Source organism: Amblyraja radiata, chromosome 1, assembly GCF_010909765.2.
Source record: "Amblyraja radiata isolate CabotCenter1 chromosome 1, sAmbRad1.1.pri, whole genome shotgun sequence".
Lineage (NCBI taxonomy): Eukaryota > Metazoa > Chordata > Chondrichthyes > Rajiformes > Rajidae > Amblyraja > Amblyraja radiata.
This window is the reverse complement of record NC_045956.1, coordinates 148,398,954-148,417,427: the sequence shown is the minus strand read 5'-3', so window position 1 is coordinate 148,417,427 and position 18,474 is coordinate 148,398,954. Positions and strand designations below refer to the sequence as shown.

Genomic DNA, 18,474 nt, shown 5'->3' with positions numbered 1-18,474 from the left:
TGAAATCCAAGTGAAAAATTGGCCAAATCTTTCAGCAAAGTTTCGTGCAATATTTAAATCTTGTTATGCTTTTGGCACTGGTTATAGACTAATGTTGTGTTTTATCATTTTAATGTTTCAATGTTTCATCATAGTCTAGGTGAAGAAATGTCTTCTTAATGTTCTGACTGACAGAGCCCTTATTTAGTGGCAGCAATCACTATCTTTGGACACCACAAGGAGAAACATTAACTCCCCATCGCACCTGTCACCCCCCACCCTCCTCTTCTGAGTGCTCCACCTGAACTTGCATCTATTTCTCACCTCACTCTTGCCTCCCTTCCACCTACATTCCTTCCTCTAGCTTCACAATACACAACTCAATCATTGTGTTCACATCTTCTGGCTTTGGCCTTTGTCTTAACAAATAACCTTCCTCACCTGAGAGTCTATTACCCGCCAAACTTTTTTCCTACCCCTCATATCTTCCAGCTTTCTTCCCCGCACCCAACCCTCTCTACAATCTGAAGAAGGCCCATGACCCGAAACATCACCTGTCCATGTTCTCCTGAGATGCTGTCTGACCCACTGAGCTACTCCAGACTTTTGTCTTCCCAAACCTTGTTCACTGCCTCTACCTTTTTAAACGTGTGTTAGATTCTATCCACATCTTTCCTACTTTATCTTCTTTGCCAGTTACTTTCAAAATCTCTGCAAATCCATTTCTAGTAGTTATTCATCTCCTTGCCTAGAGCCATGGAGGTCACAGAGTGATACAGTGTGGAAACAGGCCCTTCAGCCCAACTTGCCCACACCGGCCAACATATCCCAGCTATACTAGTCCCACCTACCTGCATTTGGTCCATATTCCTCCAAACCTGCCCCATCCATGTACCTGTCTGTTTCTAAAATGTCAACTACCTCCTCTGGCAGCTTGTTCCATACACCCACCATCCTTTGTGTGAAGAAGTTATGCCTCAGATTCCTATTAAATCTTTTCACCTTAAACCTATGTCCTCCGGTCCTCGATTCACCTACGGGCAAGAGGCTCTGTGCATCTACCCGATCTATTCCGCTCATTATTTTATACACCTCTATAAGGTCACCCCTCATCCTCCAGCGCTCCAAGGAATAGAGTCCCAGACAACTCAACCTCTCCATATAGCTAGTCCTGGCAACATCCTCATAAATCTTCTCTGTACCTTTTCCATCTTGACAACATTTTTCCTATAACATGGTGCCCAGAACTGAACATGATACTCTAAATGTGCGTGTCTGATAACTCTCCATTCATCAGATTTCCCAGACAGTCACCCCCACTTCCAGACACCACCTGTTCAGTATTCCTTTTATTCAGCTTTGGCTCTGTGGTACCAACCTTGCTTTCAGTCGTGAAGTCATAGAGCACTTAATCTAGGCCAACATGCTGGCGCCGCATTTTATATTCTACCAATTGGTTGTTAATTAATAGCCCACCTACTCCTTCAACAAGCGAGTTCGGTATTCCGAAAAACACAAGGAATCATGGGACTTGTCAAAGGTCATTCGCGATAAACATTCTCAGCAGCTGTGCTGCTGCATGAATACAGACCTGCGTTTCATCCAGTCAGGATTGTACCCGGGTTAACCGACACCACTGGACTGACGGGACACCGGCCCATTGCAGTAACGGCCCAGGCTTACAGCTAGCGCGGAGAAGAAGCGCTAACGCCACTGCTCTGGGCCGGTCAGTCCAGGGCTGTCGGTTAACCCAGCAGGATCAGCCATGATCACATTGAATGGCGGTGCTGGCTAGAGGGGCTGAATGGCCTACTCCTGCACCTATTGTCTATTGTCAGGCAGAGTTGAGCTGGAGTTAGCGCTTCTTCTCCGCACAGGCTGTAAGCCTGGGCCAGCACTGTTCCGGGCCGGTGTCCCGTCAGTCCAGGGTCACCCTGGACATCTCCAGCCATCCCCGGACAGGGATGGGACACTCAGGAGGGGACGGGGATAGTCCAGTAGCAATTCAACAGCGCTTTTCAGTGCCAGAGACCCGGGTTTGATCCTGATTACAGATGAAATGCAGGTCTGTATACCTGCACCAGCATACTGAACTCTCTAATTGAATGTAAATAAATACAGCAAAACCCTTGTTATAACAGACCATGCTCCTTTATTGCAGCTTGCCCACTATAACCAACTAAGGTATTACCGAGAAATAGAATATCATTGCACGTAGAAAGAAAGAACTGCAGGTGCTGGTTAATACACAAAATGAAACAACCTGCCAGAATAACTCAGTAGGTCAGGCAGTATCTCTGGAGAATATGGATAGGAAACGATTCAGGCAGAGACCCTTCTTTAGACTCTCGGTCGGGAATCCAAGTGAGTTGACAACCCCAGCTGGATGGTGGCCGGGGGAGAGCGAGGATTGGTGGAGTCATTGGTCAATGATAGCGGGGCGGCCAGGGTGCAGGCAAGGGTCGGCAGTGGTGGCAGCAGGCACGGCCTGAAAGTGGCTGAGGAAGCTGTGTGGGCCGGCAGTGGTTGGTATGGCCTGGAAGTAGCTGTGGAGGCAACGCAGGGCAGCATCGACAGCCTGGTCTGGTGGCGAAGAAAGGCAGGTGGAGGCCAGCAGCAGCTTTGGTGGACCCAGCCTGTGGGTTGAGGTTGGTAGGTCCAGCCTTGTAATGGCCGGGGAGGAGGTGCGAGCTGGGGGTGATGTCGGCAAACTGGCCAGGTGGAAAAAGTCGGTAGGTCGGACCAGGAAGCCGAGGGGGAAGACGGTGCGGGCCTGGGGTACTGTCTGTATCCCGGCCTGGCGCTGAAGGTTACCAAATTTGGCCTGGAAGTGGCTGGGGAGGCGATGTGGGTCGAGGCTGACATCGGCAGCCCGACCTGGTAGTGAAGGTCGATAGGACCCGTCTGGAAGCAGCTCAGGTGGTAGTAGGGGCCAGCGGCTGCTTCTGTGATCCCAGCCTCGGAGACACTGGGAAGGTGGTGAACGTTGGCGCTGTGTCGCCCGGCACCACTGAGGGTATCAACCTCTTGGAGGTCGGCTGAGCAGCGCGATCCATCGATGAGTCTCGACCCGAAACATCACCTGCCCATGAGATGCTGCCTGACCTGCAGAGTTATTCCAGCACTTTGGGTCCTTCATCATTACACAAATGTTGTTTGAAGCAATAACTTGTCCATTTCAATCACGTGGTCCACCCTGTTTTGACTAATGCAATCAACCCGACGTACACAAACAATCGACAACTTTAGGCTGTACTCGCCATACGCAAGAAGAAGCCCATTTCAATGACCCCCTGCGGTGTAACTAGCAGCCTGTGTTCTTAATCAGAATCAGAATCACACTTTATTCGCTAAGTATGTTTTGCAACATACGAGGAATTTCATTGGCCAGGTCAGTCATACAATTAAAAGTACCAGATCAGTCAAAAACACATTTTAACATGAACATCCCCACAGTGACTCCTACACATTCCTCACTGTGATGGAAGGCGAGATAAAGTTCAAGTCCTTCCCTTAGTTCTTCCTCGGTCGTGGGCCTCGAGCCTCCCTTGATGGGAAGATCTTGACTCCCATAGCCAGCGGCGTTCGGGCCCTCCACGTCGAGGCGATCAGTTCCCACATCGGGGGGGATGTCAGCTCCCTCGTGCCGGGCGATCGAACCTCGCGTCGGGGCTGGTTGAACCTTCCGCGACATTGGAGCTTCCCGACTAGCCTCTCCCGACTGCGAGCTTGATCGTATTATCCACGATATCCGCGGTGGGAGCGATCCCAGGCAAGGAATCAGCTCCCATGTTAAGTCCGCACACGCGATAGGGCTCAAAGTCAGTCCGAGGAGGTTTCCAGCTCTATCGATGGAAGGCCGCAGAGCGCCCGTAGAATGTGATCTGAAAATTTATCACATCTCCGGCAAGGTAACAACTTGAAAAAAAGTTTCCCCCGATCCCCTCCCACCACATAAAACAAACCGAAGAATATTAAAACAAACTTTTAACACACTAAAAATAACAAAAAGAATGAAAAAACTAACAGACTGCCGGAAGGGCAGCCATCGCCCCGGCGCCCCTGGTGGTCTTAAAGAAACAGTTGTGTCCGATTACTGTGGGGCACTCCGTCCGCTAAAACCAAAATCCAAGGTCTGTAAAAACAAGGTTTACCATATTTAGATCCTAACCAATGCTTGAGAATGAATTGAATTAATATGTGGTTTTGTAATCTGTATGCAAGTTGACTGCCGAACTTTCTCTAAAGCACTACATTTCAGAGAGTGGAAAAATAATGGACATTATTCAAATGTAAACGCCTTCTTTCTTTAAGTCTCTTCCTTTCCTGGAGCTAAAGCCAGATTTGAAGCTCTGAAGAACAGAACTCATCCATTATTGATCCTTAAAGACTGAGGTTGTCAAGATAAACCATTAAGATAATAATCTTGGAGGAAGCTAGAAACTAGTATCCAATGATTGAACTGGGATGTCTGAATTATCCTCTGGTCACTTTCACTTTGAACACGAAGCTGCAATTCCTGACTGCACTGGTACTCGGGGAACTACTTCAAAGGATGGAGAACAGAGCTGTGAGAGTGAGTGACTAGGATTAGGAAATAGGGCAGCAGCTAAAACAAGTCTGTAGCTGTACATGTGTCCTGGGGATTGGCATGTTTCCTCAGCTACCACCAGGCTGACATTAGAAAGCTGAAATTATGGCTGTAGTGAGACATATGGAGCTTAATTAATAATGCAACAGAGAGAAAAAAAATTAGTCGAATAATAAAAAGGAAACACAGAAAGAGTTTAGACAGGCTTTGTTCATGAATGAGAATATTGGATAACACAATATTCAAAGTACCTGGGTCTGGAGCATCTGGTTGAAGACTCGGGAAGTCATTATCAAAAACATACGTGCTGTCATACACAGGGTTCACCTTTGCAAAATGAAACAAGAAACAGTGTACAGATGTTCCAGGACAGGCATCTTTCAAATAATCAACTTTGTAACAAACTTATTTTAATAGATCAAATGCAAAATAACCTCCTGCTATGATTTAATACTGTGATATCCACATGCAATACAAAAGGCAATTAAGGCAGAGGTAGATAGATTCTTGATTAGTACAGGTGTCAGTGGGTCTGGGGAGAAGGCAGGTGAATGAGATTAGGAGGGAGAGATAGATCAGCCACAATTGAATGACGTACACTTGATGGGCCGAATGGCCTAATTCTGCTTCTGTCACTTATGACCTTAATATATAAGGTTATGGAATCAGGGAGATTTCTATAACTGCAAAACATTAAGTAGGTGCTAAATATTTGTAATACTATCAAAACAAATTACAACAAAAGTACTAATTTCTCAGCTACAGAAACCTTCAGACTGCAGAATGGTCCCAACCTAAAACATCACCACTCCAGAGATGCTACCTGACCCAATGAATTACTCCAGTATATTATGTCTATCTTTGGTGTAAACCAGCATCTGCAATTCCTTTTTATTACCTATACAATACATGCAACATTTCAATCATTTGTGATGTTTGTTGTGCAATGATCTCTCACTCTCTCCACTACACAACTTTATCCAAACTGTTAGCAGCAGAAAATTAATAGGTTTATATGGTCAGATGGAAAGATTTCTATATTATGCATATAATCAGGAAAAGTTTGATGCATACGAGACCTACTATCTATAGTATTTTTCAGAAGCAGGTTTTATTATATGCCAAATTTCGCCAAATGTTATCGAGAATTTTTTTTATTTTGTTGCAATGATTCAAAGATTAATTCTCTGATGTCTCTTCGACAAGGGCATCTGTAAACCTATTCCATCAAGCTGGCAAACAATGCCACTTCTACCAGCCTAGCTTGAGGAAGTCTCTGCCTAACTACAATCAATACATCACCTTCAACATCATAAGTCCCAACACACTCCACCTCTGCCCTACCACCATCGGATAAGCCCCACCTCTACTGCCTCATCCCTCGCACACATTTCAGAAAATTCTACCTGTTGTCTGAACGTCTTCCTACGCAAGGCAGAGACTGAACTGTGCAGCATCAGTGAAGAGGACTACAAAGAGTTGGTGAGGAGAGGCAGAGGTGAAGTAAGGGGGCTGTTTCTATTCAATGTTCAAGGATTTATCAGTGGACTTGAACATACTGCAGGAAGCCTCACAGGTTAGGCGACTTTTTTTAAATGCATCTACTTCAACCATAATAACATGTATCCATATTTCAGCTTTGTTGACTCATACCTCAAAGTTTTTAATTCAGAGAATATTGGAAATATTGTTCTTCCAGCATACTGTAAGGATATTTTAGCTACACTCAAGTAAAATCAGTATCACGTGCAAACACCAGAAACTGCAGTTTTACTAATGCTACAGATCTGTCTACTGAGCAGCAGCACTACATTACAGCCAACGAAGCTACTACATCACTGATCAACCTTTACAGGAACTACTACAGATTCCGTGTGGTTTAGTCTACCTACTGTGGCTATTTCATGAACTTTTTTTTTTTAAACTGCACCTGTATCTGCATCACACTTGGCATTAGGATATTTTAAGAATTAGCTTCAATTAGCCAAAATCTAGTTCATCTACATACCAATGACATTTCTTCCATGAGAGTCTCTACTATCCATCTGTTCTCTTGCCCAAAGCAATTTCTGCATGCACTGATTGGACAGTCTCAAATGGTACCATGTCATGTCATTACAATAGCAGGTTTTAACACCAGACAACTGACTTAATTGTATGAAAGAAATAACTGAACTACCTTCTATATTCTGCTCAATGCTCTTATTTCCTCCCACATCCCAATGCATGAAGGTTTCTGGATTAATTGGCTTCTATAAATTTGCCACTAATGTGTAGGGACTGGAGAAAGAGGGATCACAGGGAACTAGTATGAATGGGTGATCGATGGTTTGCATGAAGGCCCTGTTTCCATGCTGTATCTCTAAATTACAGAATAGTGAAAGGCTTGCAGTGGATGTGGAGAGGATGTTTCCATTAGTGGGAGAGTCTAGAACTCAAAGTCATAGCCATGATTGAATGGCAGGGTATTGATGGGCCGAATGGTCTAATTTACTCATATTCCTTGTGACCTTATGAACTAAATAGATCTGTGTTCATTAATTGTAGACGGGTAGAATTAGTTGTCAAAGACCAATCTTTTCAACATTCCACAACTAGAACCTCAATATGTTAAAACTGTTCCGTATTTATGTTCAAATTAAAGACGTTTGTCATTACCAGTTTAATGATTTGTGTGTTTGTCACTGCAAATCTATGCATTACCTCTCCATTTGACCTTGTTGCTCCAGGACATAGAGGATTGGATGGATCGTGACGTGCAATGTTCACCTCTGCCGGTTTCTCAACCTGCCCGCTCCAAGGACGTTTCATCCGGTGTGCAGAGACCAGAACCCACTCGTCACGGAGAGGGTTGTAGCGGATATGCTGGTGTTCTGGTTTTAAACAAAAATTAAAATAGTTGTAAGAACAGCAGCAACTGAACTCAATTTATACCCATCTCCTCTGAAATGCTGACAATACAAAACGTAATGGTTGTCAACAAAAAAAAATTGATCCAAATATTCTCATCATTTTGTGGTAAATTTCTAAATGATGAATTCACTTCTTGCTCTCCAGATTCTTCATTTCCGTTTCACCCCAAGTGTTCTAACTTTACTTATTTCTCATGCTGCGCATGAGGTCTTAAGACACTTGGAAACAATAATCTATTGTTTGAATCATAATTGTATTATCTGAACTTTTCAACCTCTGAACCAAAACTCGCGACTTTTTATTTTAAACTTTCATTTCCAAAATTAATTTTAGCATTAGCATAAATTAAATTTACCTACAAACTTTTTTAGAGCTTTAATGGTGTACTTATTCCTCCGATCTTCCTTTCAGGAGCATAACTTAAAGCAGCAGTGTGATAGGAGATTTTCATTGGAACAAGGACAATTTGACAACATAATCATAATAATAATAATAATAATAATAATAATATCTTTTATTGTCATTGCACATAAGCGCAACGAGATTTGGTATGCAGCTTCCATCCGATGTCATAACATAAATAACTAATAAGATTTAGATTTAGATACCCCGAGAACATGGATTGTAACAAGAACAGTAAAATAGTCAAGACAGTTCAAACAGACTAAAGTGCAGATGTGTCTGTGCGACGTGACCATCCGAGGGAGACAGTCCAGGGGGGGTGGAGGGAACTCAGCAGGGCCGGTTCAGAGCCGCTATAGCTCTGGGAATGAAGCTGTTCCTGAGTCTGGAGGTTCGGGCGTAGAAGGCCTTGTAACGTCTGCCGGAGGAAAGTAGTTTGAACAGTCTGTTACAAGGGTGTGGGGAGTCTTTATGGATGCTGACGGCCTTCCTGAGGCACCGTGTGTGGTAGATGCCCTCCAAGGCTGGTAGCTGTGTCCCAATAATCTTCTGCGCACTGTGGACGACACGCTGAAGAGCTCTCCTCTCCGCCTCCGTGCAGCTGAGATACCACACAGAGATGTAATATGCAGTAGAAGGTTGTCAGCAGCTGTTGGGGCAGACCAGTATTCTGTGGCCTTAGAGATTTAGAACAAGAATTAAATTTTTGATGCATTTGTTAACTAAAATCTGGTTCTAATTCAGATGCGTTAATTGAAAAGGAAATCAGCAGATGTGTCCAGTAATGTATTTTAAATGTTGTCGTAGCCTATTCCATATACCCACCACCCTTTGTATGAAAACATTGTCCCTCAGGTTCCTGTTAAATTTTTCCACTCTTACCTTAAACCTATACCCTCTAGTTTTTGATTTTCCTACCCTGGAAAACAGACTACATGCATTCATCTTACCTATTCCCCTCATGATCTTACACACATCAATAAGATCTCCCCTCTTCCACCTGCATTCCAAGGAAAAGTCCTAGCCTGCTGAAGCTCTTGCCCACGAGATCTGGCAACATCCTCGTAAATCTTTTCTGCAGCTGCTGGGGGTGACAATGTAAAGCAGCTGTTCTTAAACTATGGCATGTGCCACCAGGCAAATAAAGCTTCTGCAAGGTTTTTCTCCGGGAAACGAGGCCAAAGGTCTCTTGTGGCATGGCACTGGGTGATGCGGAGAAGCACAAGTGACAATCAGGGACAGGCATCATTCCAGAAGGGAGCAAGTGTCAAAAGGAACAAAATGTTGAATGTTCCTGGCAGAACAGTGAAGCAGCCCAGATTCGTCCAAAAGGCACTGAAGCTGTTCTGCTTTAAAAAAAAATTGAGACCCAAGGCATCACATGCACTCCCTGTCCTTAAATGTCCTTGAAATGAGTGGCTTACTGGCGTTGACTGAGTTTTATCATATTGGGAAGTCCAGGAGAGGGTCTCGAGTAAGTTTCCAATAATGATCACAGGAATGAGTAGGTTAACATATGATAAGCGTTTGTCGGCACTGGGCCTGTACTCACTGGAGTTTAGAAGAATGAGGGGGGGGACCTCGTTGAAACATACAGAATAGTGAGAGGCTTGGATAGAGTAGATGTGGAGAGGTTGTTTCCACTGGTGGGAGAATCTAGGACTAGAAGTCAAAGCCTCAGAATTAAAGGACGTTCTTTTAGGAAGGAGACAAGATGGAATTTCTTTAGACAGAGGGTGGTGAATGTGGAATCATAGCCACAGAAGGCTGTGGAGGTCAGGTGAGTGGATATATTTAAGGCAGAGATAGTTTATTGATTAGTACAAGTGTCAGTATTATGGGGAGAAGGCAGGAGAATGGGGTTATAAGGGAGATAGATCAGCCATGATTGAATGGCAGAGTAGACTTGATTGTCTGAATGGCCTAATTCTGCTTCTATAACTTATGAACTTAGAAGTCATTTACAGGTAGCTCTGTTAATAACGTGATAGTTGCATTCCTAAGAAACGCCATGTTACAGAAAAGCATGTTGTAAAGCCTATTGTGTCGATGCGGGATAGGGCGAGGGGCTAGCAAGATTCAGACTCATAATAACTTTTTTGTTTACTGAGGATTTTCAAAAATAAAATGGCCTTTTCAATCGTGGTAAGTTTATTATTGTTATTTCAAGCTATTAAATACTAAAGGCTGTATGTTACAATGTTTTAGTTGCACAAGTATCAATGGAAGTGAATTCTTGTCAATTTCTATAGCCTCTCAGTTATAGTAGCAACAGTGTTCTTAAGGGGCAATGGTATCCAAATACTGAAGGGGGGGAGGGGGGGGAGAAGAGTTAATTTTTGCTCTTTTACTGTTGAAATCAAATTCTGCTTTATTTTGCCAATTTCCAAAGTAGCCTTTAACTGTGTCAGAAGGAACTGTAGATACTGGTTTACACAAAAGATAGATACAAAGTGCTGGAGTAACTCAGCAGGTCAGACAGCACCTCTGATGAAAAGGAATATGTGACATTTCGGGTCTAGACCCTTCTTCAGATCAAGGACCTTTACCTGGTTCTCCAGTTCCCAATTTGAATTACATTATAACGAGTTCAGCCCACTTAATGTAAATAGTATTTCCTAATTCATCACTTACTTCATATCCAATTTGTGTTATGAAAACTCACGTTATGGTAGAACTACCTGTATAGGAAGAGCAGGTAAGAAAGACTGAAGGGCATAAGGGGTAGGCCATTTAGAACTGAGATGAGGAAAAACTATTTCATATGTAGAGTTGTAAATTTGTGGAATTCTCTGCCTGTGGAGGCCGAATCACTGGATGCATTTAAAAGAGAGTTAGATAGAGCTCACGGGGCTAGCGGAATCAAGGGGTATGGGGAGAAGGCAGGAACTGGGTCCTGATTGTGGATGATCAGCCATGATCAAAATTGAATGGCGGAGCTGGCTCGAAGGGCCGAATGGCCTACTCCTGCACCGATTAGTGGGCAAAATTAGAGCACATGGTTTTGGGGGTAGAATGCTGACATGGATTTTTTTTTTTAATTGGTTGGTAGACAGGAAACAAAAGGTAGGAATTAACGGGTCCCTTTCAGAATGGCAGGCAGTGACTGCAGGGGTACCTCAAGGCTCGGTGCTGGGACCGCAGCTATTTACAATATATATTAATGATTTGGATGAAGGGATTAAAAGTAACATTAGCAAATTTGCAGATAACACAAAGCTGGGTGGCAGTGTGAACTATGAGGAGGATGTAATGAGGATGCAGGGTGACTTGGACAGGTTGAGTGAGTGGGCAGATGCATGGCAGATGCAGTTTAATGTGGATAATTGTGAGGTTATCCACTTTGGTGACAAAAACAGGAAGGCAGATTATTATCTAAATGGTGTCAAGTTGGTAAAAGGGTAAGTACAACGGGATTGAGTGGTCCTCCTGCAGTTGTACAGGGCCCTAGTGAGACCACACCTGGAGTATTGTGTGCAGTTTTGGTCTACAAACTTCAGGAAGGACATTCTTGCGATTGAGGGAGTGCAACATAGGTCCACGAGGTTAATTCCCAGGATGGCGGGACTGTCATATATTGATAGATTGGAATGGCTGGGCTTGTATACTCTGGAATTTAGAAGGATGAGGGGGCATCTTATTGACACATATAAGATTATTAAGTGTTTGGACACGCTAGAGGCAGGAAATATGTTCCCAACGTTGGGGGAGTCCAGAACCCGGGGCCCTAGTTTAAGAATAAGTGGTAAGCCATTTAGAATGGAGATGAGGAGAAACTTTTTCACACAGAGAGTTGTAAGTGTGTGGAATTCTCTGCCTCATGGATGCTGGTTCACTGGATGCTTTCAAGAGAGAGTTAAATAGTGCTCTTATGGATAACGGAGTTATGGGATATGGAGAGGAGGCAGGAACGGGGTATTAATTATGGATGATAAGCCATGATCTCATTGAATGACACTGCTGGCTCGAAGGCCCGAATGGCCTACTCCTGCACCTATTGTCTATGTATCTATGTACAAGAGAAACAGATGAGTTTTAAAATACAGTAGAAACAAGGAACTGCAGTTGGTGGTTTACACAAAAGGACACAAACGGCTGGAGTAACTCAGGGGCTTAGGCAGCATCTCTGGAGAACATGGATAGGTAATGTTTTGGGTCAGGACCCTTCAGATTAAATATAGTTCCTTTATTTTAAATTCCAGATGAAAGACAGAAGCAAGGATTTGAGAAAGCTGGGGTAAAGGGGAAGGGGAAGAATGGTGGCACTGGGGAATGGAGGAAGACTGTGAAGGGAGAAGGAATGAAAGAGGGAGGAAGATTAGAGAAGAGGACAGATGATAGCGATGGTGAAGCAGTATGGACAAGGACATGCAAGTAGGCTCTGAAGGCCTCTGCATGTAGGAACACCCACACTAACACCCTGCAGCAGAAATGTATAGCCCTAAAGGCCCAGCTCCAGTCTTTTCCACATTTATTATGTTCAGTTAGTCATAGTCACACAATATGGAAACAGGCCGTTCAGCCGAACGTTCCCATGCCAAGCATACTGCCCCATCTACACAAGTCCCACCTGCCCACATTTGTCCCATATCTCGCTAAACTTTCCCTGTCCATGTACCTGTCCAAATTTCTTTAAAATGCTTTTATAGTATCTGCCTCAACTACCTTTTTGGCAGCTTATTCAATATATGTTATTCTATATACACATATATTATTCCATATGTGTGAAAAGGTTGCCCAACAGATTTCTAATAAATGTTTCCCCAGTTATTTCCATTTTGGTATAATAGATCACCAGAAGGAGAAAAATAAAAAATAATCACAGCCAGACATGTAATAGGTGTAGAGAGGAGTATGCCATTGTATTTTGGCAGTGGGTGGGGATGGGACATTATTGGCATTCCTGAACCAAACTGAGTAACACGATTGCATACAACAGTCTTGCAAAATCTTCCCGCAGAGGAATCCATTGCAAAGATTTACATACACATAGTAAAATTCTTGTCATTACAATCATGATGACCAACATTATCCATGGCTTAGTTTTCCCTTTTAAAAGAAAATATTAATGCAAACTGACTTTTTTTTTTTAAAGCAAGCAAACAACAAAATGCAAAATGTAATTAATTTAGAGTCAACTACTTTTGAATTTTAACCAGTTAGCCTTCTTGTTAAGTGAATGAAAAGATGAGTTACATGTATTGGGTAAGGTGAACACAAATTCTGTAAATTGTTTCAATCGATTCAAATGTTCGGTACTTTAAATACTATCCACCACTTAGATTAGAGATACAATAAAACAAGTGTAATTCTGCACAAATCCTGGTCGCATACTAACTACCACACCAATCTTGATGTTTAAATTGATTGATAGAAAACTATATTAATCTCTTCTGAAGTGGAAACATTTCCTGCCTGTACATTTGGAAATAATGTATCCTTTATACTTACTTAAAATATTATTTTGCTGACTTGCTATTTTGTGACATTAAACATGTGTATCAAAAATATCAGTGTTTAGCTCGGTTTTTGCAAGGTTACGTGGAAATGCAAGTGCGCTTGTGAAAAGGATAAAAGGAACAGGGTACATGCTCAAATAAGATAATCCCAAATTCGGTGCCTCATATTCCATAGAATGGCATTTCTTTGTCCGCCTCAGCACTGAAATGTGATGAGAAACGTGAAGGTCCTGCATGGTCTTGGTCGATGCGAAAAGTTAAATCACATACATTTCAGTCAAAGTATTCCAAGCTTTGATGCTATAGAACGAATAAGTGATGAATGCACGTTGCTAATGTCCAACGACAAAACGTGGAGTCTCTTTACTTTAAATTTTAACAACCATTGCACATTTATCTTCCACAAATCTTCCTTCTTTGCCATTTTAGTTCCTGCTTAGCACGAATTCAACCCCTTTTAATTTACACTTCCTTCCCAGCCCTTGCATTATCGCATAATATGGAAGTCTCGCCAAACCATATTATTGATTTCGATCCTAAATTCCCCCTCGCTTCAACGTTAAATTTGCACTTGTAGCAATTTGTTATAAAAGGACGGCGTAGACGATCAGTGGAAGATTATGGACCAATCAACAGAAACAAACTCCCACAAGAATGGAAGTGGGTTGAAAACACCATTGAACACAAGACAAGCAAACGTCACATGTCTCATCATTAATCAGATCGACTTCCACATCTATAGCAAAAAAATAGCGATTATTTGTGTAAAATTACCACTGGGGTTGAAAGTCGCTTTTGCAGTGACCCGCGGGTCCATGCCAGAGTTGCATTCACTCCCTTCCATTAGTTGTCTCCCACTGCTCTCCAGGGTCAGTTCCCCTGCAAGGTTAAAGACAATGCACAGCTGAGGGGGGAGAGGCGTGTACAGCTTGACCCCTGTACTTAAAAATAACTTGCCCTTAAAATGCAAATAACGCCAATGATCATGTTTTTAAAAGCATTGCATCAAACTAGTCTCCGGTGTGCGCTGTTTCGCCTCTTTAAATTCACTTTGCAGGATTTACAGGCCAACCATAACTTAACCCGAGAACACAAGTAAATGTTCCTGACTTCGCCGTCGTTTCATCCAGTTTTCACGTTCCGAGATCATTGTGATATAGTAGTCTGGAACAACAATAAACTAATATAATGCTGCCCTTGATAATTAGGGAAAGCATAACACGAAAGGATAACTTTTTGTACCCCCAAAATATACTTTATTTATAATATATATTGTAAGATGTCTTTATCTACAAAATATCCAGTTCAGTTTAGTTTATTGTCACGTGTACCGAGGTACAGTGACCAGCCAGCGGAAAGACAATACATGATTACAATCAAACCATTCATAGTATACAGATACATGATAAAGGAATAACATTTAGTGCAAGGTAAAGCCAGTAAAGTCCGATCAAAGATAGTCCGAGGGTCCCCAATGAGGTAGATAGTAGTTCAGGACTGCTCTCCATTTGCAGTAGGGTGTTTCATCAGTTGCCTGATAACAGCTGGGTAGAAACTGTCCCTGAATCTGGAAATGTGCGTTTTCATACTTCTATACCTTTTGTCTGATGGGAGAGGAAAGAAGTGGGAGAGGCCAGGTTGCAACTGTGGTCCAAAGATCTTATAGCAGAGCTCCGCTCCGCTATAGTTCCGCTATAGGATCTATGCTGTGGTCTATTCAAAATATCCTTAACAATGTGTGAACATCACTCATGTTTCCTCAAAAGTCGAATCAATTAGGTATTTCTTGGCAACAGGACCCCAGAGCGTGGTTCTTCCCCACGGAGCTTCTGCAAGGTCTGCACTGAGCTTCAATATGTTTCTCAGTGTGTATTCCTGCACCTTGGTATTTGCCATGTCCTTGAACTTGAAGACCAATTTTCAGGAAGACCAAAGTGTGCCTTCCATTTAGTTCCACATCTTCTATCATCAGAGGATGTCTGTGGTTCCATACTTTCTTCGCACACACAGTCCAGAAAGAGTTGGACAACCAACACATTCATGCCACAGCCATCTCTAGGGCAACATGTGTTGCCATTGAGACAATGGTGTGCCTGAAAGTTCTGATAGGAAAGGCACAAGTCCACCACCCAATCCATCATGACAATGGGGCCTTGGTGCTTGTTTGTGAGCTCTGGTCATGGCATTCTGCCCCAACCAGCCTCCCAGCTACCCTTGAGCCACTGCAGTTTGCTTACAATTGTAACAAGCCCACAGCAGAGGCCATTTCCCTAAACTCATCTCTGGAACACCTCGACAACAAGGGCTCCTATGTTAGACTCTTATTTTTTGACTATAGCACTGCCGTCAACAACATAATCCCATCCAAACTCATCTCCAATCCAAGGAATCAGCTCCCCCCCCCTCCCCCCAACCCTCCTCTGCCGTGGATCCCTGACTTTCTGACCCACAGACCACAGTGTGGATAGGTGACAACACCTGCTTCACAATAATTCTCAAAACACTGCTGCCCCACAAGGATGCATTCTCAATCCACTACTATATTCAAGATAGACACAGAAAATTGGCGTTAACACTTGACTGCCTTCATTTTGTAGCCAATTATAATATGGAAGTTTTGTCACAATCTGCAGTATCCATGTTGGTGCCTCCCGGTCGATCCAGAATTCCCTCCTGGCATCCTTAATAGCTCTGTGAAGTTCATAGAGAGATTTCTCGTACCTCTCGTGGTCAAGTCGAGTCAAGAGTGAAGAGCAGACCTCGCAGTTTATCCACAGTTTCCATTTGGTGAACACACGTCTCCTCATGGACTCCCTCTGCTGGCCTTCTACCCTCTCTGGACCTTTTTATTTCTAACTGCTTGACTTCTCCACTCCCCTTACCCACTCCAATCTCACCGTCTTTGAATGCACATCTTCGGTTTAAACCAGCATCTGCAGTTCCTTTTTACACACCTCCTCATACCTACTCCTTGGCCATGACCCCACACGCGATCATCAGGCCATTATCTCCCAAACTGTTTCTGATCTCATCACCACTGGCGATCTCCTCTCCACAGCCTCCAACCTTATCGTTCCCCAGCCCCACACTGCCCGCTTCTATCTCCTACCCAAAATCCACAAACAGGACTGCCCTTACAGATCCATTGTTTCTGTCTGCTCTTACCACACATAACTCATCCCCAAATACCTTAATTCAATCTTATCTCCCCTTGTCCAGTCCAGAACTACATCCAAGACACCTTCTTCAACAACTTTCAATTCCAAGGTCCCCGACCTCATCTTTACCATAGACGTTCGGTCCCATTAAACGTCCATCCCCCACCAGGAAGGTCTCAAGGCCCTCTGGTTCTTCTTTGAACAGCGACCCAATAAATTTCCCACTATTAACACTCTCCTCCACCTGGCGGAACTTGTCCCTCACCCTCAACAACTTATCTTATGACTCTTCTCACTTTCATCATTAAAGATGTAGCCATAGGCAGACGCATGGGCCCCACCTATGCCTGCCTTTTCCCAGTTATGTCGAACAGTCCTTGTTCGAAACATATACTAACACCATTCGCCAATTCTTGCTCTGCTAGATCGATAACTGCATTGTGGCTGCCTCTTGCACTCGTGTAGATATCGTTGATTTCATTAACTTTACCACTAACTTTCACACTACCCTCAAATTAATTTAGACTATCTCTGACACCTCTCTCCCCTTTCTTGATCTCTCTGTCTCCATCACAGGCGACTGACTATTGACTGATGTCTACTCAAACCTACCGACTTCCACAATTATCTGGACCACACTTCCTCCCACTGTGTCTCTTGAAAAGATGCTATCCCCTATTCTCAATTTCACCATCTCCACCACGTCTGCTCCCAAGATGAGGTTTTCCATTCTAGGATATCTGAGATGTCCTCTTTCTTTAATAAATGTGGTTTCCCCTCTGGTGTCATGGATGGATTCCTCACCTGCATTTCCTTTGTGTCCCATAGTTCTGCTCTCGTGCCCCCTCCCCCCAGACAGAACAATGTTAGAGTTTGCCTGGTCCTCACCTTTCACCTCACCAGCGTCTGCTTCCAACACATCGTCCTCCAACATTTCCGTCAACTCCAACATGATACCACCACCAGTCACATCTTCCCATCCCAACCCCCTCCCCACTCATCCCCTCACATAAACCACCCCTTCCTCAGGTACTTTCCTGTGCCCACAGGAAATGTAACACCTGTCCCTATACGTCCTCTCTCACCTACATTCAGGGGCCCCATCAGTCCTTCATCGGCTCTCCCAGTTGTTAACCATTTTAAATCCTCTTCCCATTCCCATACTGACCTTTCCATCCTGGACCTCCTCCATGCCAGAGTGAGGCTGGAAGAACATCACCTCATAGATTATGGACCAGTCCACTGACTCAAAGCAGCCATGATGGATCTCACCTGTTTCCTTAGACCAGCACTGAATGACTTTCTGTACCAGATTCTCCCACTTTAGTTTCTGCTTGTAAGCAGGAAGTAGAAGTACAACCTGGTGATCAGGTTTACCAAAGTGCGTTCGGGGGATGGAGCAGCAGGTATCTTTGATGGTTCTATAGTAGTGGTCGAGGATGTTTGGGCCTCTGATTAGGAAGAGGCATGCTGATAGCATTTTGGTAGCTCCCTCTTCAGATTGGCCTCATTGAAGTCTCTGAATATATTATGAACAAGGCCTTAGGGTATTTTGTTTCAAGGCTATTGTTGATGGTGTGCAGTTCCTCAAGCACAAGCTGGCATCAGCCTGGGGTTGGATGTAGAATGTTGGCAGGATAGCCAAAGTGAATTGGTGCGGCAGGTAGGAATGACATCATTTCACCTTAAGTTATTAGAAGTCCAGAGAGCAGGAGCCAGCCCGGATCATCACGCCCGAACACCATACAGCGTTAATTAGAAAGCAGACCCATCCACCCTTGACAGTCACTAAGGAACCAATGCATCTTAATCTTCGGGATAAGCCCGCCATGATGGACATTGTCAAATGCCTTAGTAAAGTCCTTGAGAACAATATCCACTGACCTAGAATCCTCAATCACCTTTGTCACTTCCTCAAATAACTAAGTTTGTAAGATATAACCTGCCCCACCTAAATCTATGCTTTACGTGC

At 43.6% G+C, this 18,474-nt stretch overlaps 1 protein-coding gene across 1 annotated transcript in view; it reads right to left on the bottom strand.

The window, feature by feature from the left end:
* galt (galactose-1-phosphate uridylyltransferase) overlaps positions 1-14,416 on the bottom strand; it is a 50,461-nt gene extending 36,045 nt beyond the window's left edge. The window contains exons 1-3 of the mRNA XM_033032472.1: positions 14,119-14,416; positions 7,274-7,443; positions 4,822-4,897 (exon numbers count right to left, since the gene is read on the bottom strand). Of these exons, the coding sequence (XP_032888363.1) occupies positions 4,822-4,897; positions 7,274-7,443; positions 14,119-14,188 (316 nt within the window). The 5' untranslated portion in view covers positions 14,189-14,416. The remainder of the gene's footprint in view (positions 1-4,821; positions 4,898-7,273; positions 7,444-14,118) is intronic.
* Positions 14,417-18,474: the final 4,058 nt, after the last annotated feature.